This window comes from Bipolaris victoriae, assembly GCF_000527765.1.
Source record: "Bipolaris victoriae FI3 unplaced genomic scaffold scaffold_53, whole genome shotgun sequence".
Classification (NCBI taxonomy): Eukaryota; Fungi; Ascomycota; class Dothideomycetes; order Pleosporales; family Pleosporaceae; genus Bipolaris; species Bipolaris victoriae.
In genome coordinates, this window is record NW_014575339.1 from 184,918 (window position 1) to 206,498 (window position 21,581).

Genomic DNA, 21,581 nt, shown 5'->3' on the forward strand with positions numbered 1-21,581 from the left:
CTGGGTCGCAGGTCGCGGTGACAGTCTAGGGGCGACCGCGCGGGGATTCGCGAATTTGGGGGAGACAAGAGGGAGGGATGGAGGGGTGGGGACGGTGTGGAGGGATATATGAGGCAGCGCAGTGTAGCGGTACGACGGCAGTGCTAGGGCCGTCGACGGTCAACGAGGCGCATCGAGTTGACAAGATGGTGATTCTTGTTGGGTCCAGAAGAGCGCTTCGATCAAGTCTCGACCGTTGCGCCTCCCCCTTCATGCCCGATAACTCGAAATTGTTCCATCAATGCACCGCGCCCACAGTGCCGCCGCTGATGCATCTGCACTCATGTCCAAAAAAGCAATGCTCACCACCTGTCACTGAGTCTCTGACGCTGCCCGGCAGCAAGCCACACAGCGTGCAGCTCGTCGGCGCAGCAGAGCCGTCGAGTCAGCTCAGCAGCCAGCTCCCACACATATCCCACACGTCCAATTCGTCTAGCACTCCACGGCGCGACGACGGACAGCAGCCGGGTGGGTCGCTGGACGGGCTAGGCATTTCCATTTCCATGTCGAGGCCGCTGCCATGGATCGGGATGGCGTCGCTGACTGGGGGATCGACAAATGACATTTGGGTGCCATGCCCTCACCTCTTCAAGTACGACGGCCGGGCCTGGCATGCGAGTATTACTAGATACCACACTACTCTGCACGGGATATACCATGTACACACCCGTGAGCCTCTGGCACACGCGACCGTCGGCATGTGCAGCCAACATGACCGCCAGGCCATCGTCACGATGCATCGACTCGAGCAACGTGCTCTTGAGGCGCAACTTGTTCGCTTTGGGATCGGAAGAGGTCTCACCACGCAATACCGCACGGGTCCACGTTCCGTCGACAATCCACGCTGTCAGCCGCAAAAAATGCCTCTAGACGGATCCGCGGCCGCCCAAGGGGTAAATGCATGTTTCGCCGTTGTCTATTTGCAGGCCATCTGCTAGGCCAAGCCACGGTTGCACCATGCCAACAACGTTAGGCGACCGTCCGCCCACTGGGGGTGCTACGGGTGATGTCGGAGCAGCCCAGCAACCAATTTGCACCTACACGGCCATCACTCGTCGCTCTGCCTGCCGCCGGATGGGACATCTACAACCGGACATTTCTCTCATTGTGCCTCGCCCACCGGTGGCATGTGCGCCTTTTCTTCTTATTAGCACAGCATGCAATTGCAATCCTCGTCTCCTCAGAGCCTGACCTTCTTGCACACGACCTCACGTGCCCACCTTCCTTTCTACACGCATGCATGGGTGAATTTGGGTATCAATTTCAACTAAGAAATACAGGCAATATCAAACCTAGCTCCGGCCCAAACGTGCAGACGATGCGGCTAGCTAATTCCCGAAACAAGCAAAGTGCGCCCTCACTCCAATGCAACAACAAGCTCGAATAACAAACGCCCTGGAGCATCAAATACCATCCGGCCATGACCTGCTAACATGCTCGGTATCGAGGCGGTGAGACGTTTTCGTACGCAGGCGCATACTCTCTCATCAACTCCTCCATTCAAGATGACAACCGAACACGCTCCGGAACGAGAGGCGATCCCGGATCCCCTCGACAATGCTCAATCTGCACACTGAGGCGCAGGGGTGTTTGTAGAAAGTAGTACCTTATCGGGACCCGCATAAGGCCTACCAAAAGTGTGCTATTTCCTGGGCCGGGGGTTAAGCTGCGAGCAGGAGAGCTTGCACGGCTGCAGTCCCCCGACGAAGCCAACTCAACCACCATACTCGAAGACGAAAACTCGCTGCCCGTACCGTCCGAAACGGACGCGCCAGAGTCCGGCATCGATTCCTCGGATCCGCTGAGATCTCCAGACTCTCCACCACTCTCCTCCTCTTCCTCCTCGCCGACGAGCGTGTTTCCATCGCTCTCGGCCCCGCCACCCTCGTCGTCGCTCTCCTTCGTGCAGCCGTATCCGCAGTCATAGTTGCAGTTCCTCGCCTTCAACTGCGGCGGTCTTTCCGGTGACACGGTGCTTATGTTTGGCTGCATAGGCGAATCATTGCCACCGTTGTGGTTGTACATTCTGAGGAAGATTCCCGAGGGCGATAGCTATGTCAGCGTCAGCATGAGTATTAGCCGGAGTATTAAAGTAGCCATCGCCCACTGAGGCATCGTCTACTCAAGGAGACACGACCTACCTACAAGGCTACGGATATAGCAAGTCTATATGCAATGACGCTTTCAAAAAGCCCCAAGACCAGACAAGACAGTAATGGCTCTCAAATGGTGCAAGCTAATATTACAGACAAAACTTCCACCCAAGATTTCGACTTGTTGGAAGAGTAAACCCACGATCACAACCACAGCGCACCACCGCATCTTTAACTTCACACCCACAAGCCCATTAGCCTCTGCTAGCCGCCCATCCTCGACTCACACCCATCATACTCGCCACCACATAAAGTGACACGTCGACGATTTCCCCTCACCAGCCAGCCTAAAGCCATGCAGCCGACACAGGAAAAGGGACCTCTGGCATCCCGTCACTGGACGATCTCCACGCCTCTGCGCCATGTGAATCAGCAAACAGACGTCACGAAATAGGGCCAAAAAAGACCACCACACTGTCTTTCTTTTCCCCTCTTTCATACACCTCATCGCCTCCTCAGCTCCGACACCAGGGGCGGACCTCCCGTAGTCGTGATTACCCTGAATTATCCTCATGGACAAGGGGGGAATGAGGGCTACATCACCACATGTAGGCAGCAGGACCGAAGGTAACCGACCAAGGCCCTCTGCATTTCAGCCCCCATGGTCCTTTCCCCCCCCCCCCCCTTTTTTTCCCCGCCCCCAATCACAATCATGGCCGTTTTTTAAAGTTCCTTTGCATTCCGCTCACCGGGGGGCCGCATCTGCATTCGCCTGGACGCCGTTTTCAGGCAAAGCGGGGTAAAAAAAAGTCTCCGTCGGTGAGAAGGATGGGTTTAGAGGACTTGTGAGCCAATGACGTGGGGTGGACGGGGATGGGATTGGCTGCCTCGATTTTATCTTTTTTTTGGGTCCCTACGGGACTATGGCGTTTTATGACGGGCGTAGAGTTTCAAGGTGAGTTGGAATAGGAATGAGCTGAATGTAGATGAGATGACGTGATGTTTGAGGCTGGATGAGAAATGTTTGTCATGTGATTTTGTCGTCATAACTAACATCCTGATCGTACGACCGTAGAAATCCAGTCAGATGTATGGAAATTTTGAACTTTTTTTTCTCTTCTTATCAGCTACTTTGGTTTGTTACCCTTGTTCAAACATCTCGCATGTTCTTGCTCTTCTATCCCTTCTATCTCCTGTACACAATGCATACAAAATGCAATAACAATCGGCGGTATCTTTCTCCCTCGACCAAAAAAAAATCCTTCAGTTGGAAATCCTACACTCCGCCGCCTTTCCGTTTACTTATTATGCCACAAAAGCGTCCGTAGCGAATCCCACTCATCCGACTGGACATAACTATTATCTCCCCGTTAGCAATGCGATGCCCATCCAAAAAAAAAATAACAATGGAAAAAATAACCCACATATAACTCATACTACTCCTCAGACTACTCTGCACACTCTCGGGATGCCACCTAAAAATATACATAACCATGGCCCAACTCAAACTCGCAAAAGCCGGCCATCCATTCCGCACAAGCGCACGCCTCATCTCCCCGTTTCCAAACAACTCCCAGCCTTTGACTCCGCCATGTTTGGCCCCAGCTCCAGCGGAGACTTCACGCGGCTGCACGGCGAGTTTGGCTAGGGCAAGACAGACGCGAGCGGCGACGTAGATGACGATTTGCTGGGAGACGGAGTTGTGGATTGTGCGGCCGAAGACGGTGTAGCCGCCGAGGAGACCCGCGAGGAAGGAGTCGTATTGGCGCTCTTTGCCGTTGGGCGAGGTGTGGCGGAGGAGGAGCATGGTGGCTTTGTAGACGAGGGCGAAGAGGCCGAGGTTGCGGGCGTGTTGGCGGGTTGCTTTGTAGACGAGGAGGCATTTGGAGCGGAAGCTACGACAAGGTTAGTATTTTTTTTCTGTGTTTTTTTTTGTCTGTTCGCTGTGGATTAGGTAGGAGGAGGCAGATTTTACCTTCCTGATCTGAAGAGGAAGATCATTCTACGGGTAATGTTAGCGCTGGATTGTTTCTTCGTTCTGTTGTGGTTACAGATTAACATACACGAGTGCGTGTGGAAATCGCACTTTACTTCCATACACGATACCGTTCCTCACGCCTTTTACTAGTGTGAGGACATCGTGGTATTTGGGGTCTAGAGCAATCTTCTCGAGCGCAGCCTATTTTGATTCGCCATTCCTGTCAGTTATCAAGCACGACAAAGGTTCGCAGAAGGATAGCTCGGAGCGGAGTGTATGCGCGAGTTTTCGCAGCGAACGGGGCGACGTACATGGAGAGCGTGTAGTTGGTCCATGGCGGCGGTAATGTGTATGTGTGTATGTTGTCTTCGACTGCACGTGTAGACAGTAGGGGTATCAAGGAGCGTTGTACGTTCGTCTGCGATTGCGACAAAACGCCAGCGAGAGATCGCCAGCTGACGATGCGAGCGAGCCTCGGTTCAGAGCGCGCGCCAGTTGCAATGACGTCGAGTTGCGCCGTGCTATCTTGCAATTCACAATGCTGCAGCGAGACCGGGAATAGGGGGATAGAAAATCAGACAGTGATTATTGAAGAGGAAAGACGCGCATCCTAGGGCTGGGGCAGGAAGTGGGTTGGCGACTATGCTTGCACGGGTGTACCCTGAAGGTGAAGGGTCACAATCGCGTTGCCATCTGCATCCTCGGCTCCAATCTCACATTGCCGCTGCCGGTCGGCCTGGTTTCCCCACGTTGGAGCATCGTTTCGCACTAGACCACGATAGGAATAGACTGGAGATCACAGGATCCTGCTTTGACATGTGAAGGCTCGTGCAGAGTGCAGTTGACATGTGCTTTGGCGGGTTGTCGTCACTTAATAGAGCATACTGAAATGGTGTTTAGTAGCTAATACTATTTCTAAATATAAGAAATAACAGAAATAACTCTATAAGCTAGGCGTAAGACCATGATGGTATCTCTAAGACGATGCCTCAAATCTATGCTTCCTTTTCTCACAAACGCCCTTCCGTCCTCGTTCTCGAGCTCCCATATGTACCGTCTAGCTGCCTTGGACGCTCAAAAAAAATGTTTACACCGTGCTACTCAGACCCGCGGCTGGGCCATCGCTTTTTCAACTCCTCATACACAGTGAAGATGAAAGCAGAACTGGGGATCGATCTTGCAACTGTGATACCGCATCCGCGATACATACCCTTGATGCCGTGTTGTTTCCACAGCGCCTTGCCTACTGCGGTGAAACTCGACTTTCCGCCTGTCAGGTGCTTGACGTCTTCTGTCTGCATTCGCGACTTGATCGTGTCGGCAGGATAGAACATAAAGTTGTATGCGCCACCAGCAACAGAACCGGAAGCCATGCGCTGCCACACACGGAGATCCTCGTCTTTGGTCGACCCGTTGATTCCCTTGAAGATGATCTTCATGCCCTCGTAGCCACCAAACCATGCCGCGCCGCCTCCTGTTTCCCTAATCAAGGTTCCCAGCTGACCGTGCCAGTAGCCGGAAAGACCTTGGTGGCGATAGATCGAGGCAATGACCCCTCGAATTGTTGGAGTAGCAACTACAGTGCCAGGGCTTTCTACAGGGACTTGCATCTTGCACTTAACAAGTTCAATGGGGGTGAGGAACAACGAAGTGATTGCTCCAGCGACCATGCCGCACCAGAGCATGCCTGAGTAGGGCAGGTCTCGTTCAGGGTGCCTCTTCAACTCTGGGTATACACCTGAGGCTTTTAGAGCATCCCCCGCTATGCGATACTATCGACCACGTCAGCGTGGAACATGGTGACTCAAAGAGGTGTAACTCACGCTGAAGAATAGGGTGCTGCTTTCCACCGCAGCCCCAACCAGAGGCGCACTAATGCCTCTATATATTCCCAGAAACCCATCGTGCTGCAGTGATTTCTTGAAGCAGTCCAGCGGCCCAGTGTACCGGAGCGGTATCGTGTCAGGCTGTGACTGCAGACGGACCTTGACCGTGTCGAAGGGGTACTCAATGTACTTGCCAACGATTCCGGCCGTTGATCCGCACAGAATGTCCTTTAGAGCCTCTTCTCCGCTGCTGGTTACATGTGCTGCAGCAGGACGCTGTGCGTCTTCCATGAGAATTGTATTGGGCAGCCCGCCTCTTCCGGCCAACACCCCCACCGAGCTCTTGTGTGCTTCCATCAATCTTCAATATGTATGGTGTATTTGAGTATGTTTAGGACGGTCAAAGTATGCTGGTGGGAAGCAGGGGCATGTTGGGTACCAAGAGTCGTGGGCGGTGAGAGGCGCGGAGATGAGTGTTATGAAGTCGCGCTCATGTCAAGGCTGGCGTGGGACAGCAGCGTACTGAAATTGCAAGTGGAGCAAAGTCAGGAGTGAAGTGACACAAGGAGAGTTGGACGGGACGAGACAGCGGGCCGTGGGTGGTGTGCGACTATGGATGAATGCAACTACACGAGTCTGGCGCCCAACGTGATGCAATCAAGAAAGACTTTTCCCTAGCTCCAAAAAATCTTCAGGGCGTCGGGAGAGGGAATATATAGAAAGTATCAAGGGCGCAGCACCCCTTTGACCCGGACATGCCGCTGACACGGCTGCGATCGCGACAAACAAAAAAATGACCATTGCACATTACTACTCGATGAGGCATGCGCGTTTTCTTTTTCTAATCTTATCAGATCTGATGGAAGCATCACCGCCTGTCGCTGCACACGCCACCCCGCTTTCAGCCAGCCGTGCCAGCCGTACCACTCTGACCCTGGACGCTTTCCGCGCTATCGATATCGGCTAAACTTTTCTTGCGCCGCGACTGTCGACTGCTTTGGCCCAGACGGAAAGACGCCGCTGAGGCTCACGATTGCCCACCACCATCACCATGTCTGCACCCGTCACAGTAGAGGCGCCTCCCGCCACGGAGACGGTGCCTGTCAAGGGCATGAAAAAGAACGGTATGCGCAGCATTGCGAGGACTTGCGCCACACCACCATCTAACCACCTGCGCAGGCAAGCAATGGCACGACAACAAGGCTCCATTCCGCCCACGGGCAAACCAATCTTCGTGGGAGAAGCGCCAGGCAGAGAGGAAGGCTCTTGCTGCAGTCAAGGCAAAGGAAAAGGAGCTCAAGGAGGAGAAGGAGGCAGAGAGACAGGTAGGCAATACGATTGCTCAACTACGCGCCATCTGTGGCTGACAACGAAACAGCGACGAGTCGAGGCAATCAAGACCAAACGGGCAGCTAAGGAAGAACGCGAACGCTTTGCCAAGATGGAGGAGAAGATGCACAAGAGGCGCGTCGAGCGTCTGAAGAGGAAGGAGAAGCGCAACAAGATGCTCAAGTCATGAACGGGGTCAGTGGAAAATTTGTGGTAACACAGCACAATCCAACCGAAAAATGCCGCTTCGAAAGGAGGTTAAAGAAACAGAAGCTGGCAAGAGCAACCGCCCTGTCGTTTCGACATGCAAGATGGACAGGACATTCTCAGTCTACGCTGAAAGGCAGTATGACACGAGCCTTCGTTTTTCCGAATGCAGGCGCAAAAAAAGGATACCCTGGGTTTCATAAGTGGATAGCAACTACCAATCAATTCCCACTATTTCCCGTGCAAACCTGGTAGCTTAGTTACAGAAATGGTCATGACGTGCATTGTAATAGTTCTCCGTCTGAAGAGAGATAAGATGGAACCATAGCTGCAAGCTCGGCAGTAGAACCAGACGCCTCTCTTCTCCATCTCCATTCACATGCTTGTCCGTTGGGGGTTAGCGTAACGAACCCCTGCAATGATACGCGACGCTCGGATGGCAGGCTTGCGACTGTGCAACCGCGCAACCACAACGTCAACTGGCTTCCCGGCCCTCGTAACCTCCACCATGACATGGAGGGATCGCTGCACTTACATGCAGGGCTGGCCGACCCCACGGCATTCCGCCCCACTCTCCGAAGCTCCAGCGCAAAAACCCGAGTGACGTCGGATCCCGTCAAGAAGTCGCAATCGCAATCTCATTCACACAAGCACAAGCACAAGTCGTCGCGTCACCACCACGACAGTCACGATGGCCATCATCGCCATGGCTCGAGTCGGCGTCATGCAGCCAAGGAAGCCATGCAGTCGGCTATCCAGATACAACCGCCTGCTAGCTTTGGAGACCTGCTAAGGCAGGCGCGTGGGAGTAGGGACACCAGCCCCAGCCATAGTCGCAGGCAGAGTGTAGCCCCAAGGCAAGCCGAAGGGAGTGCAAGTGGAAAGGAGGAAACTACACCGGGCATCACCATCCCCCCGCGGAGACCACTCCGGCCCGCAGATATAGAGCTAGAGGAAAAAAGGGTCGAGGCTAGAGAACGGTAAGTTTGCGTCATTGTGAATACTCCGCATTCTCATGCCATGTCCGGAAGAAAGCTTCTTCTAACATGTCTCATAGTGAGCTCCGTGCCGCCCTTCAATCCCTCTCGGACCAGTCTCTCAAGATCTCGCGCCGCCTAGACGATACATATTACTCAGTCCTCGAGAAGATATCCGTCCTGCAACAGACAATTGGTACATTACATGAGCTGTCGGGTCTCACCAGAGAACTACACCAAAACTTCGAAGCAGACACTACAGAACTCGTAGATGATGTGACTGGCCAAGTTGAAGCATTCGACAACTTCGAGACACAGCAAGAGCAAGTCATCGGCCTTGAGGAGCGGATCAAAGCAGGAAAAGAAAAGGCAGATGCTCTGACTGCACGAATTGAACAGGCCAAAGAGCATGTTGACGCCAAAGCAAAGTTAGAAGCAGAATTGCAGGCAAAGAACACCAGTATGAATACGACGAAATTGCCCTGGGATTCAATCAAGCTAACAAATGTTTTTAGATTGTATACGTATCTTCTGGAGTATCGTTGGCATCATAGCCGCCGTCTTCTTTGCTTTTGTCCTCTTCCATGCCTCCCGACCGGTTCCTGATCATGTTGAACAACAAAATACCAGACTGGATCCCGCATCTCGAGATGCCATCTTGAATGCAGAGATACCGGATATTGCAAAAGAAGCAATTATAGGACCACCAACACCCAAACGTAAACCAATCGTCAAAGTGGATAGTGCCAAGCGTGTTCTCAAGGACGACGAGCGTCTCCGTGCATTCGACGAGCTATAATATTTCCTATGGTTTTAAATTTCAAAGATACCCTTTCTTTTCCAATAGATCAAGTCATCCATCTTATACCAAACTTGAAAACTTGCACACATTTCTTCTCCATGACCAACAGTTCCAGTTCCTAATGCCCACTCTTGTCATCAAGTAACATCACATTTACGCCTTTCCAGCGTTAAAAACTCTTCCCATCCAGATGATCCACCTTGATACCCTCCAAATCCACATCCTGCAACATACGCACATTGATGCCCGTAATCCCCGGCATGAAATCCGCTTCTTTCGATCGCAACATGCAAGAGGACCCACACGTACCACAGAAATAATGTCCTACTTTATTCGTAGCAAACGAATAACACTATACCTTCACATCAGCCTTTCCCTTTTAACCTTCTTTTTTCCAAACTTTCTTTCTGGATGTATGAAATGTAGGGGGGCGGAATGGGGGGAAAATGTCATACCTGGAATTCCTCCAACGCCCCCTTTTCAAAAACAACTCGCTCGTTCGCCACGTAAATAAACATGTACCCGTTTCTCGCACAAATGCTGCAGTTGCATTGCTTTATCACTGCGTCGGAGGCGTTGAGCGGGGGTGATGTGGTCACGGTGTAGGTGAAGGCGCCGCAGTGGCAGGATGCGGTGTAGGAAGCTGTTGGGGCTGAGGGCGAGGGAAGGGTGGGTAGGGACATTTTCGTTTGATGTTTGACTAGTCTTTTTTTTTGATGGAGGGTTTGTACGTGTAGAAGAGAGAGATTGAATGGTTTCGTGGTGTGTTTTGATACTTTTGGTTATACCATAGACGCATATATATACATACATATTCGTGTCCACAAGCAGCATTGCGACTTTTTCAGGCCACCTGAATCCAACAGAAAGCCCGTTCTCTACAACAAACCAGACCAGATTCTGTGAGTCACAGATAATATGCACCTACATATGCATTATTGGATTCCCCCGGCCCCCTCCTTCCCCAGTCTGGAAATGGTTGCGGGGTGATCTATTTAACTCGTTTCCTGGTGGCGTCGACTCCTCGCGAATCCACAGCGTGGAATGGCGCCACGGGGGGGTAATGGGGCGTAAAAAGCGTAGCTCCTCAGCTGACTTCGCGTGCGTGTCGCGTCGCTATGGTAACAATGCGTGAAAGGAGTCATTCGGTTACGCGTCTGGCTCGGGCTTGGTGTGTCGAAATGAGCCCATTTTGTTCGGGATAATGCGGTGTTGAATCAAAGTTCGGCTAGGCTGTTGTGCTTTTTTACACCATTTGTTTCGTCTACTGGCTGGCCTGCATTGAACTACGGCAAAGGCATATTGGGTTGGTCATGCTCTTTTTGAACGACAGCACCAAGCCTCATATGGCACAAGTTTTGTTTCAAATATTAGGAGCAAGTATAATTGGTTTGGTGTTGTGAGGCTTTTTAGCTTCAAGCATCTAGCACTACGGCAACTAGTTTACAGAGTACAATTAACAGGGCCCGAACATTGGCTTGACCAGACAATGGCTGTGAACATTATGCCCACAGTTGCGGTACCCTCATATGATAGGCATGAAGGAGTGATATCACGCGAATCTTACCGATTGTGTAGGAAAGGGCACTCAAGCATGACACTAGGTTTAATAAGGAGATTGGCAAGGCAAGGCAAGGCAAGGCAGAAACCCACATACTTATCCTGGTCTGCTCCGTGCAAATGGGACAAGTGAATATGGGTCTTTCGTAAAACTGGACGGCGTGTTCAATCGCCTTTGGATAACTCAGCACACGGTGCAACGACAAGCAACGACATACCTTGATACAGGGAGAGAATAAGGCAGGACGACTTCACGAAACCTAAAGGCGATCAGCTTGGAAAGTGGGTGCAGATTATTTTTGTTACCATAAGTGGTCCTATGAAAATGGCCCGGTGGCAGCTCAGAAGTCCATATCCCTAGCGTACTTCAACGCCGCAATACTCCGATCTAACCCTACTGTGATATACATGATAAGCAACGTAAGCCCGAACCACAAGGACACTGACCCACGACTGCTTAAACCCATAAATTTATGCCAAATCGCTGGATGGAAAAGAAACGCTACCCCAGAATGGTGGCACTGGGGGAAGACAATCAAAAAAGGAGGTACTGGGAGTCTTACGTTTAGATGAAAATGTCCAGTTCATGTCTCTTGACATGGTCTTCCTCAAAAGCAGGGTATGCTGGGACCATGGCATCTGCGTTCTGAACGTATGCATCATTGTAGATGCGCCAATATGGCTGTCGGACTTTGCGAGCTGGATGAAACAAACCGGCCCATACGTAATTCATGACAAGCGGAGTGCCGATTGCGTTGCGAACACCCTCGATGGCTTCGATGATCCTATCGATGACGTGGGGACTGGTCTCGAAGAGGTTGGGCCAAAGTAAGTTAAGCAAGTGAATCATGGCGTCTTCGCAGTCAAGGCCAACACAACCCAGAGCAACGTGCTTGACTACGGAAGCAGCAGTCTGACGATGCACTTGGTCTCGGTCGATCAGAGCATCTTCCAGGAGCGGTGTAATAGCATAGACATAATCCTTGGCCATCTCGCCAATGTACTCAAACATGAAAGACAGTGACTTGAGCACACCGTTCTGTACGTTGAGCTCTGGTACACGGTATTCGTTCATCAGTGCGGGAAGGACAGTGAACGGCGCGCAAGTTTCAGCAACGATACCAATAGCGACAGCTGTACAGACACGAGACTGACGCTCCTGGACTCGAAGGTTACCAAGAAGAGTAGCCAGCACATCCTGAGGACCGATAGCCTTGGCAATGTAACCAAATGTGTTGTTGGCAGCACGTCGGATACCCTTCTTGTGCGCCTTGAGCATGTCCAAAAGTTCGAAGCAGATTCGCATCCATTCACGAGGGTTGACGTAGTTTGCACCTCGGTCGGCAATACGTCCTACAAGATCGATAGTGTTTTCCTGCACCTTTTCGTGTCGATTACGAAGAATGGGGGTAAGCCGGGGTAGGAGATCTTTGATGGGAGGCTGCATGGCATGGAGACCAACGACTGTGACAATAGCGCGAAGAGCACCGAGGATTGAACCAAGAACCTCTGGGTATTCTTCACCAAGGTATTCGTAGAGAGCCTGTGCAAGCTTGATGAGCTGTGGATCCTCGTCACACTTTTGCATGACAAAAGTAATACGAGAAATAAGGTCTGCAGCTTGTTGGCGAACAGTGGCAGACTTGTTGTTGAGCCTAGCAAGGACCGTCGCAACAATCTGTGGAAGATAGGTCTTCGTCCGCTCTCCTAGGGCGTTGACAACAGTAGCGAAACCGTCGATGACGATGGGGTCCTCGATGGTCTGATCCTGGAAAGCGACAAGCACGCCGTCGATGAGTTGCTCCTCCAGACGCTGGTCGACGTCATGAGCGCCCAAAGTGCTAATGACTTTATCGACAGTTTCAACAGTCATCTTGCGATATGCTTCGTTCTCGTCCTTCATGTTGTTGACGATGCGGCCTACAATCTCAGAAACACCAGCCTTTTGTGCCAGGTCCACCGTCGTATCCACTACTTGACGGTAGTTACGCTTGTCGAGAGCCATACGTCGTACCCAGAAATGCTTGAAGAACTCAGGCAAGACGTTATCCTTGAGGTATACTGGAGTGACACCGGCCGTGTTTGAGCACTGAGAAACAACCTTCAACACAACCTTCTTCATTTCCTCATCAGGCGATTGGAACTCGCGGATGACAATCTCCATGATCTGACTGGTGTAGTAGTTGGAGTATTCCTCGTCCATGAGCGGGATAACGTAACCCACAGCCTTCAAGAAAGACGCGAGGGCCTTACCACGCTGACGGCGGGCACCAGTCCAGAGAGGGTTGAGGATCTCGTCGAAAGATTCGATACCATACGGGCTAGCAGCTTCGGCAAGTGCTGCGAGTGCTAGAGCTGTAACCATACGGACCTTGGGCTGCTCATCGTTCAGGTTCTCGCCGATGCAGTCGACAAGTCCTTTCAAATGAGGTAGAATAGCGCAACCCATCAGAATAGGAATCTGCTGGATAATCTTCACACCAGTGTGGCGCGCGTGCCATGACTTCTTGGATCGGCAAACGGCTCGAAGGAAGGGAAGGAGAGCGGGTATACCAAGAGCGGATGCGACGACAGCAAAGGCTCGAGCGGTGGTGTTTCGGACATATTCGTCTTGATGGTCCAGGTCAGGGCGCATCGTACTGATCATGTGTGCAAGACCGGCAGCCTTTGCAAGGTTAGAGATAATCTCACGACCTTCGACACGAGCATAGTAGTCTTGGTCAATAAGAAGGGGTTCAATGACGACAAGAATCTTGTGAACGTATGGACGAACGAGATCGTCAAGCTTGTACAGGACACGGTCAATGACCTTGACAAGCAAATGTCGTTCCTGATCTTCCAGTGTCCGTTCCATCAGGAGTGGCAGAATCTGATTGAACAGAGCTCCGGCACCAAACTGCCTAGCATTGTCTGTAAGTTGTCGAAGCGCAGTCTTTCGCATGGGTGGTGTTCCGTTCTTGACTTTCAGGAGCAGTCGCATGATCTTGCGCTCCTTTAGCTCCTCCACTGTCATCTCGTTCTCGTCGGCACCATCTGTGAGTTTTCCAAAGTACTTCATATCCTCATTCTTGAAAAACTGCAAATCTCCGACACCCGGAATCTCTGTTGGCAGCTGCTTGCCCATGGCAGCCAAGCTGTTGTCTACCTCTGGAATCAAGAAACCCTGGTATCCGGTCGGGAGAGCCGGCATGCCTACTGGTCGTCGTACTGGCTCATAACCTGGTGGTGGCTCGAGGACCTTGTAGCCTTCGGCTTCGCCTGGGAGCATCATGTCGAGCTGCTCATCGGACAGCGGGGCATTGCGGCTCGAGATATCGGTACCAAAGGCAAAGGTTGGAGCGATTGGGTGTGCACCATTCGCGGCGGGAGCAGGCGTTGCAGCAGCCGCAGGGGCTACAGCGGTAGTATCCCAACGTGACCGGGCTGGTGCAGCAGCTTGCTTTGTGTCTTCGGGTGCCGGCGACCATCGCGAGCGTTTCTTGGGCTCTGCCCCTTCTTCCTTGACTTCTTGCTTGGTGGCGGGAGTCTCGTCGTCTGCGACTTCATCCCATCGTCTCCGCTTGCGAGTCTTCTTCATTGGTGGGGTTTTGTCACCGTCGACTGGGGCGGATTCACCGTCTTTGAGTGTAGGCTTGTGATCAAGGACCTCGCTGCCTCCAGACTTTTCCTTATCTTCAATCAGTTGCTTGACACGCGCCTCCTCGCGCTCCAACTCGCGCTGCTTCATGACGTCCTTGTATGACTGGCCGCCATCCTCTCCGTCCTTTGCAAAGGGGTCAGCACGTGTCGGAGAGAGTGCGCGGTCGAATCGTCTTCGTTGGTAGTCGGTTTCGCGTGATGCGATCTGAGCCTGCTTCTCGCGGCTGTCGAGGATATCGGCCTCACCCGCGTCGCCGTGCGCGAACTCGTTCATCATCTCCTTGGATGCTGTGTATTGCCCAACGAGGCTCCGGCCATTGAGTTGGACATCGTCCATGTCGTCGTCTTGGTCAGTGACGGCGATGGAATTGACATAGTCGCCAGTGTTTCCGCCATAGAGCTCTTTGTCAGAGGGCTCCATCAGCGACTGCTTGTTGTTTGACGAATCCCCATTAGTGGCGCCATTGGCCCTTGAGTTTCCTGCGCGCGGGCCGGCCATTTTTGCTGCAGGTTGCGTGACGGCTTGGGGTGATTGGGGTTGATTGAGGGGATGGCAACAGCAGGCCGCGAGCTTTCCTCAAGTTTCGGCGGCCTGATTCGGATTAGTGTAGTAGCTTAGTCATCGCACCAGTCGACTCAGTGATGTGGAAGCATGCGACATCACGTGTTTGGTGCAGCTTAGACTTTGGACAGACAGAACATTCGCGCTTTTGAAAAAGGTGCTAAAACACGACAACTGCATTGCCTCTTTCCAACGCCCACTTCCGTACGTAAGGACATACTACTACACCTGTTACATACTACATGCATGCAACGAGCGGGAGCAGGCGGTTCGCCCGGGCCTTGCGGCACAGCAAGGTAGACCTGCCTCTTTGTACTAAGTATGCCAATTTGCATGGCACCCTAGCCAACCTCTTACAATCAATAGTAGTAGTATATTGGCAACATAGCCACCTACCGGAGAATGCGTCTTTTTTGCACGACCAGTCAGTAAATACCATCGGTTTCCGTGACGTGTTGGTGTGGAAAGCGTGGGTGGAAAGGCTGGCTTACCATAGGTTGCACTGCAGACGGAAGATTTTGCGAGCGTGCGGAGCCGACGCGTTGCTTGCCCCAATGTCATGACAATCATTGACGTCTTAGACGAGCGTCTGAGGTGTAAGACGAGAGTCTCTTCTGGATATGCCTGGGAGGTTCCGAGCACCTTAGCGGCGCCCGGCCTTATTCTCGCTTCTCATTTGTTGGGAGCCACCGATGATCTTCTCATCTACTCAGCAATTCCGGGACGCTTTGGAGAAGCGGGCGTGCTTTTTTGTGTGTTTGTTGTTTTGGCGCTCCGCAACATCGTGGCCCACATCGCAGGGCCCAAGCCGAGCATTGGCACAAGGCTGCGGGCAATGGTCGTCATGCGATTAGGTGGCTTGTTGATCGTCCTGGGACTCGAGACTGCCCCAGCCTCGTCAAAGACAACCCACCATGTCCACACCGCCAACACAGCCGCGGCTGCTTCGTCATCATCAGGATACCTCGTAAATGAGCGTCGAGTGCATGCCGCTACCACAATCAACTTCTGAGATTGGCATAAGCGTCGTACTTTAGTTTGCGAGCAGGCGTTCAGCAGCGAAGCGTACAGAAGCAGAGGACGGGTGCTAAAAATACGTCTCACGTTGCCACGCTAACCATGATCCGCCGAACTACATTGCGTGTGGGCCTCGCAATACGGGCCCTAGCAACGAATGACGGCGAGGCGCAGTGTCGTGCGACCCCGAGCTAACGGTGTGTTACGAAGCTGCCGGCTTTCTCAAGGGCTTGAAACGGATACGTCGGTTGTGTGCTACCCTGCCAGCCACGCAGTAACTTCTGGCAAGCCGAGCCCGGGGATATTGGTTGAGTCGCCGCATGCTACTGATAACGACCGTCGCCGTCCCACATGGTTTGAGGGGTGGTTCCTGCCTCTCGCTTTATTGAGCTGCTCGTGCCCGCGTGCCCGCCCGACCTCTCTCATTATTCTTAATACTATTTCTTCCAGGCATCCCGCCCCTCGGCTAGAACAGCCTCAAAAAAAATGGCGGCTGTGGCGCGCAACTTACCCCAGGATGATGTTCATCCACTGCTCAGGCATCCCCGGCCAATCAAGAGGGATCCTGCCAAAGCACATCGCATGCTCGACTTTATCGCAGGTTCAGAGGAAGCATTGAACGGCTTACAACGCGAAAAATCAGTAACAACACGATGGCTGGAACGACCAATGTACGAGCAGCAGACTTCCCAGGCGGCAGAGCAGTCAAATCAGCCCAAGGCAGAACCAGTACCAGACGCGGTGCAAGTCCAGGAACCATCCAAACCAGAGCCGGCTCTACAGGTTGTCGAAGTTCCCCAAGAAACCCCAAAGGACGACAGCGACTCTGATCTCCTAGACAAATGGACCAACCCGGACAGACCGACATCGACTCTCAAGGCTGACACAAGTTTGAGAGTGCTACCAGACTTGGAGCCCATGTCCAAGCTTAATACTTGTTTTGCCAAACAACGACCACAACCACTCACACGACCAGTGTCTTATAACTCGCAACATCTACTCACACCAGAATGGACCGCTTCACCGACTACCTTTAGCCCCGAAACATCAGGCTCACGGTATATATCATCAAGTCTCGACAATCTGGAAAAACCCAGGAGCAGCATCTCTTCCCGGGGCAGTTTCGAGTGCGACCAAGTACACCCTGCACTACGGAACCGTCAACCTATGCAAGAAACAAAGGACACACAGACGGGGCGTCCCATCTCATACCATCCCCAGAGTTTCACTTCGCTCGACAGTCCACCACTGAAGCAACGCCCACGTCCGACCTCGTTTGCGAACTATCACCAGCGCGTTCGTTCCGGAAGCAAGATTGCCTCCTCACGAGGTCTACGAAACAACAGCTATCCCGTGAATTCTTCAAGGCCGGTGTCTGGCATCATCCCCAAGACAGTTGCCGGAGAGGACATCGAGAATGACACTAGTTATCAATGCTTCGGAGATGATGAGGTCGGCCCTCCTACCCCCATGAAGTCAACGACATCAACACTACCATCGCCACTAGCATTCTCGGCAACTCCGGCAACCCCAGTCCGCAGTCCCTTTGATTCCTTCGACAACCTTGAACTGAAGCCCAAGGAAGAAAAGACCAAACCAGAGAAGAAGAACAAAAACCGCTGGTCTACCATCCCCCAGGCCCTCAAGAACTTCGGCGCACGACGCCGCGACTCCGCCGCCGCCGCACAACAAGAACAACCCAAACTCGCCGCCGTCGTCGACGACCTCCGCAGAATGAAACTCACAGAGGAAAACCTACACACCTACGACCACGAATCCACCCGCGCCTCCGTTCTCTCCAAACGCCAATCCGCCTTCGATCTCGCTCCCACACCCGCATACTCTCCCTTAGACACAGCCACCACTAACCCAGGCTCTCCCCACCTCGTGCCTCTCCCCGCCCCCTTCGCCCCCTGGACCACAAACGCACCACCCAGTCCTGCAATGACAACTGCCGACCGCCGCCGCAGCAGCGCCGCCTCACTCTCTCCCAAGCAAAAACCACTCGGTCTCGCAGTCGACATCCCCCACCAATCCCGTCCTTCATCCATGCACTCCTACACCTCGCGTCCACCCACCGCCGTTACTGCAGACGTACCGCGTATTGGCACCCCTGCCTCACGCCGCAACACACCCGCTATCGAACGCACTTGCATCCTGTGTAAGAGCGTGAAGTCGAATGCAGAGTTCGTAACGCGCCGTATTACCAAGAACTGCTGGCACGAACCTGCGACTTGTGTTGAGTGCCTGCAGGGCTGGGTCATGGAGTGTGCGAGAGGCCCAAGGGGTGTTGACGGGTGCACGTGTCCCGAGTGTGGGGAGGGGATGGCAGGAGAAGACGTTTTTGCTTTTACAGGGATTGCGGCGCCGTGAGTTTTGGGATATCTGTGTTTTTTTCTTGTATTTATATCTTTTTTCCATTATTTCTTTTTTTCTGTCATTGCTTGAGGAGTTTTTCAGCATTGGGAAGGAAATGCTTTCATTCTTTTCTTTTATTTCTTTTGTTTGGGGGATGGGGGGAAACGGAGCGGAATAACGATAATGAACTGGAGGGTGGGAAAGGCTATATTTGCTTGTGTCTTTTTTTTCTCGTTCTCTTTTGTATTAATGTGTAAAATTAGTAGTTTTGGCTTTCTTTCTTTTTTGTAGGGAGGGAGCCGTGGAGTGAATAATACTACCTTTGGCGTATGCAAAATGTTTTACATACATTTATAGTCCTTCATGTTCTACGCCTCAACCTAAAAAGACGATGTCGCATCACTAAGTTTACGAGTGACGCTTTCTCCAAACATGATGCCTCGCCTTCTTTCCAAAACTATGGGCATAATGCATCCGTGCAACCCTACCACCACGCTTCCCCTTTTCCTTCCTGCACGCCCTCTGCTCCCAATCACCGGCACTACCCCTACCCTCCCCTTCTCCATCCTAGCAAATCTTCTCCCCCATACCATACCCAGACCAACGCCCAACGCCTCTTCAAACTTGTGCAAATGCTTATTTACATCGATGAAGCGGCCAGGAGCGATACCAAGTATCTTCTCTGCTATCTGCCGTGAGCCGTGTTCCATTGTAAGAATGCAGTGTTAAGAGATTGGATTAGATGAGTCGGTGTACGGTGGTGCGGTTCTGGGATATCGGATGCAAATGTGGGTAGGCTGGTGAAGTCAGATACTCTGTATCTTCCCCAAAAAAAACGGTCGGATTTATAAGAGCTGGTAGTGGCGATGCGGTTAACGATGTGACTATGGACTTGTAAGCGTCCTGTCCTAGCTGCGTCGAAACGCGGTCCAGGAATATGCATACGACATGCAGCAGCACTCCATTTTACCAGGTCATTGGTAGGGTGTGCAATACCCGGTGCCAAACGATAGGGAGATATTGGTGGTAACGGTTGGAAAGAAGGAACACAAGCCACTGCCTACATATTTTCCTAAGATATATTCTTACCCAGAGTAGCTATAAGAAAGTATTCCATGAGTAAGAAATAGAGCTAAATAAGATCTGTAAAATAAGCTACTAATCTTTTCAAGGAAGGAGGTCTTGATAGAGATGGTTCTAATTTGAAGATCCCAAGGTAGAGACCTGCTTACTAGTCTAATCTCAATACTAGAAGTGCTTATATTACTTCTGCTCTTTACTCTGGCACTTTAATCGTCTCATAACCACTTCTAGATCGAATGGATGGGCCGTAGAAGAAAAGGACCCATGGAATTGGGATACATGTAACAGAAATGAACCCCAATAGACTTGTAGCCCATTCTATCCCTAGACCTTTGTACATTTGCAAGGTAAATAACGGCAGAGCGGCGCCAAGGAGGTACCGAACGAGAGCATTGGCCGCCATCGCACTGGCCCCGTAGAGTGCTTGATAAGTATCAAGCAGGTATGCAGTTGCAGAAATAAATATCGTCGAGTTCCCCCATGCAAAAGGAATTGAAGCAACCACAGGACTCCACCAAGATATCTCTGGTTTAGCAGTCCAGCCAAACCAAAACAACGCAATTGGCACACCGAAGCAAGCCGCCATTGCAGGATAAAGACGATGTTCTGGGGCAACTACCCCGCCCTTGCCGGAGAGTTTGGACTCACGAACACGGGGTTGGTAGAAATAATGATCACAGAGTAAGACCGTGGGTACGGCCAGGGCTCCACCAAGGCCGACGGCGAGGAAGACTAACCCCGAGGGAATTGTGCTGAAGTTGTAGACAGATCGAAAAATAAAAGGATAGGCCGCCATAAACGCAAAAACGACCGAGAAGTTGAACCCAGTATAAAGGCTGAAGAAGCCGACGATTGGTTCAGAGAATAGCATATGCAATGGACGAACGAGTGTAATGGTGAAGAATCGTCTCATCTTGGTTGATGTTGGTGGTCCAGGGGGAAGTGGGATATTCTGTCGTCGTGCTCTCTTCGAGAGAATACTTGCTTTGTATGTTTCCTGCGAGAACGCAAGCACGATCATGGACAGGATCGCAAAAAATATCAACGTCCATTGCGTCCAGCGCCAGGACATCTTGACTGTTACGAGGGAGCCTAACACAGGACTATCACGCTTTATGAGAAAGAAGTTTGTAACCCTAAAAGAATGCGACCTGGTACTTACCCGAATGCCGGGCCCAGAAATGGTGTCATGATGTAGAGCGCCGATGGAGCCGCTCTTCTTTCAGGGACAGTCAGGTCACCAACACTTCCCGTGCCAATGGCTAACGAGGGGCTAAAGGCCATTCCGGCGAAGAATCTCATGACGCAAAGCGTTTGTATGTTTTGCGAGAACCCAGCCCCCACGGTGAAAACCGCGGCCAGGGGCGTAGTGACTGCGTACACAATGTACCTTCCATATGTTTCGGAGAGCGGAGCAGCGATCAGAGGTCCAAACCCTAGTGCTAGAACATACAGAGACTGGGGTAAGAGTGCTACTGTAGAGCTTGTGTTGAACTTTTCCTGGACGATGGGATAGGAAGGTGTATAGATTGATGCCCCTAAGGTCCTATAAATGATCGATTAGCGTGTGGGGTCCTTGGCACAGTGATCATTGGAGTGTCTTTACGCTGTGAAGGAAATAATGGCTGGAGGAACAATATGGAAATATCGCTTCCAGTTTGGCCAATTAACTGGATTATCTGGATCGTCTGGTCTGCTCCAGTCTAGAGGGCTTGTCATTGTTACCATCTCCGGACGACTTGGCTCGGTTACAGATGCACCCCCGGGGACTTTCTCAGGATTCATGACTCTCTGCAACTAGCCTTGGGTGCGGACCAAGGCAAATAAGGTTAAGGATTTTTTTTCCGCGTAAGGGACACTTGCAGTCGAGCAAAGGGTTGGCGTAGTCTGAATTATAGTTGCATTGCGATTCGAGCCAGATCCCTAGTTGCCGAATAGTGTCCCCCAGTACATGGCAAGATTCCATGTACCATCTTAGCCGTGTACATCGGTCCTATTCTTCGCCATTTTCTCGGGGATAGCAGGTGCAGCTTCCGCCCGTGCATGTAAATTCCTCTTATCGGTGCGGGCCGTCTCTCATCCATGCGGGTAGGCGGTGGCGGGGGTGGGGG

General features: G+C 52.0%; 10 protein-coding genes across 10 annotated transcripts; 3 read left to right on the forward strand and 7 right to left on the reverse strand.

Annotated features, from left to right (window-relative positions):
- Positions 1 to 524: 524 nt before the first annotated feature.
- COCVIDRAFT_101976 (hypothetical protein) lies at positions 525 to 752 on the reverse strand (the record flags this gene model as incomplete). The annotated part of the gene is made up of 1 exon (XM_014700163.1): positions 525 to 752. One exon carries the CDS (start codon positions 750 to 752, stop codon positions 525 to 527), a length of 228 nt encoding a protein of 75 aa, XP_014555649.1.
- Positions 753 to 1,539: 787 nt separating this feature from the next.
- On the reverse strand, positions 1,540 to 2,064 carry COCVIDRAFT_16892 (hypothetical protein; the record flags this gene model as incomplete). Its single annotated transcript, XM_014700089.1, has 1 exon — positions 1,540 to 2,064. The coding sequence occupies one exon, from the start codon at positions 2,062 to 2,064 to the stop codon at positions 1,540 to 1,542; it is 525 nt and encodes a 174-aa protein (XP_014555575.1).
- Positions 2,065 to 3,430: 1,366 nt separating this feature from the next.
- Positions 3,431 to 6,293, reverse strand: COCVIDRAFT_38687 (hypothetical protein; the record flags this gene model as incomplete). Its single annotated transcript, XM_014700164.1, has 7 exons — positions 3,431 to 3,488; positions 3,557 to 4,027; positions 4,108 to 4,134; positions 4,196 to 4,311; position 4,771; positions 5,218 to 5,882; positions 5,934 to 6,293. The coding sequence occupies 7 exons, from the start codon at positions 6,291 to 6,293 to the stop codon at positions 3,431 to 3,433; spliced, it is 1,698 nt and encodes a 565-aa protein (XP_014555650.1).
- A 694-nt stretch (positions 6,294 to 6,987) lies between these two features.
- COCVIDRAFT_38689 (hypothetical protein) lies at positions 6,988 to 7,455 on the forward strand (the record flags this gene model as incomplete). Its single annotated transcript, XM_014700165.1, has 3 exons — positions 6,988 to 7,060; positions 7,116 to 7,261; positions 7,315 to 7,455. The coding sequence occupies 3 exons, from the start codon at positions 6,988 to 6,990 to the stop codon at positions 7,453 to 7,455; spliced, it is 360 nt and encodes a 119-aa protein (XP_014555651.1).
- A 758-nt stretch (positions 7,456 to 8,213) lies between these two features.
- On the forward strand, positions 8,214 to 9,248 carry COCVIDRAFT_101998 (hypothetical protein; the record flags this gene model as incomplete). Its single annotated transcript, XM_014700166.1, has 3 exons — positions 8,214 to 8,452; positions 8,530 to 8,909; positions 8,965 to 9,248. 3 exons carry the CDS (start codon positions 8,214 to 8,216, stop codon positions 9,246 to 9,248), a joined length of 903 nt encoding a protein of 300 aa, XP_014555652.1.
- Positions 9,249 to 9,420: 172 nt separating this feature from the next.
- On the reverse strand, positions 9,421 to 9,934 carry COCVIDRAFT_38691 (hypothetical protein; the record flags this gene model as incomplete). Its single annotated transcript, XM_014700167.1, has 2 exons — positions 9,421 to 9,603; positions 9,707 to 9,934. The coding sequence occupies 2 exons, from the start codon at positions 9,932 to 9,934 to the stop codon at positions 9,421 to 9,423; spliced, it is 411 nt and encodes a 136-aa protein (XP_014555653.1).
- A 1,442-nt stretch (positions 9,935 to 11,376) lies between these two features.
- COCVIDRAFT_101997 (hypothetical protein) lies at positions 11,377 to 14,949 on the reverse strand (the record flags this gene model as incomplete). Its single annotated transcript, XM_014700168.1, has 1 exon — positions 11,377 to 14,949. One exon carries the CDS (start codon positions 14,947 to 14,949, stop codon positions 11,377 to 11,379), a length of 3,573 nt encoding a protein of 1,190 aa, XP_014555654.1.
- A 768-nt stretch (positions 14,950 to 15,717) lies between these two features.
- COCVIDRAFT_16897 (hypothetical protein) lies at positions 15,718 to 16,133 on the reverse strand (the record flags this gene model as incomplete). Its single annotated transcript, XM_014700090.1, has 2 exons — positions 15,718 to 16,020; positions 16,131 to 16,133. 2 exons carry the CDS (start codon positions 16,131 to 16,133, stop codon positions 15,718 to 15,720), a joined length of 306 nt encoding a protein of 101 aa, XP_014555576.1.
- Positions 16,134 to 16,515: 382 nt separating this feature from the next.
- On the forward strand, positions 16,516 to 18,402 carry COCVIDRAFT_102003 (hypothetical protein; the record flags this gene model as incomplete). The annotated part of the gene is made up of 1 exon (XM_014700169.1): positions 16,516 to 18,402. The coding sequence occupies one exon, from the start codon at positions 16,516 to 16,518 to the stop codon at positions 18,400 to 18,402; it is 1,887 nt and encodes a 628-aa protein (XP_014555655.1).
- A 1,261-nt stretch (positions 18,403 to 19,663) lies between these two features.
- On the reverse strand, positions 19,664 to 21,189 carry COCVIDRAFT_27549 (hypothetical protein; the record flags this gene model as incomplete). Its single annotated transcript, XM_014700170.1, has 3 exons — positions 19,664 to 20,573; positions 20,633 to 21,016; positions 21,077 to 21,189. The coding sequence occupies 3 exons, from the start codon at positions 21,187 to 21,189 to the stop codon at positions 19,664 to 19,666; spliced, it is 1,407 nt and encodes a 468-aa protein (XP_014555656.1).
- Positions 21,190 to 21,581: the final 392 nt, after the last annotated feature.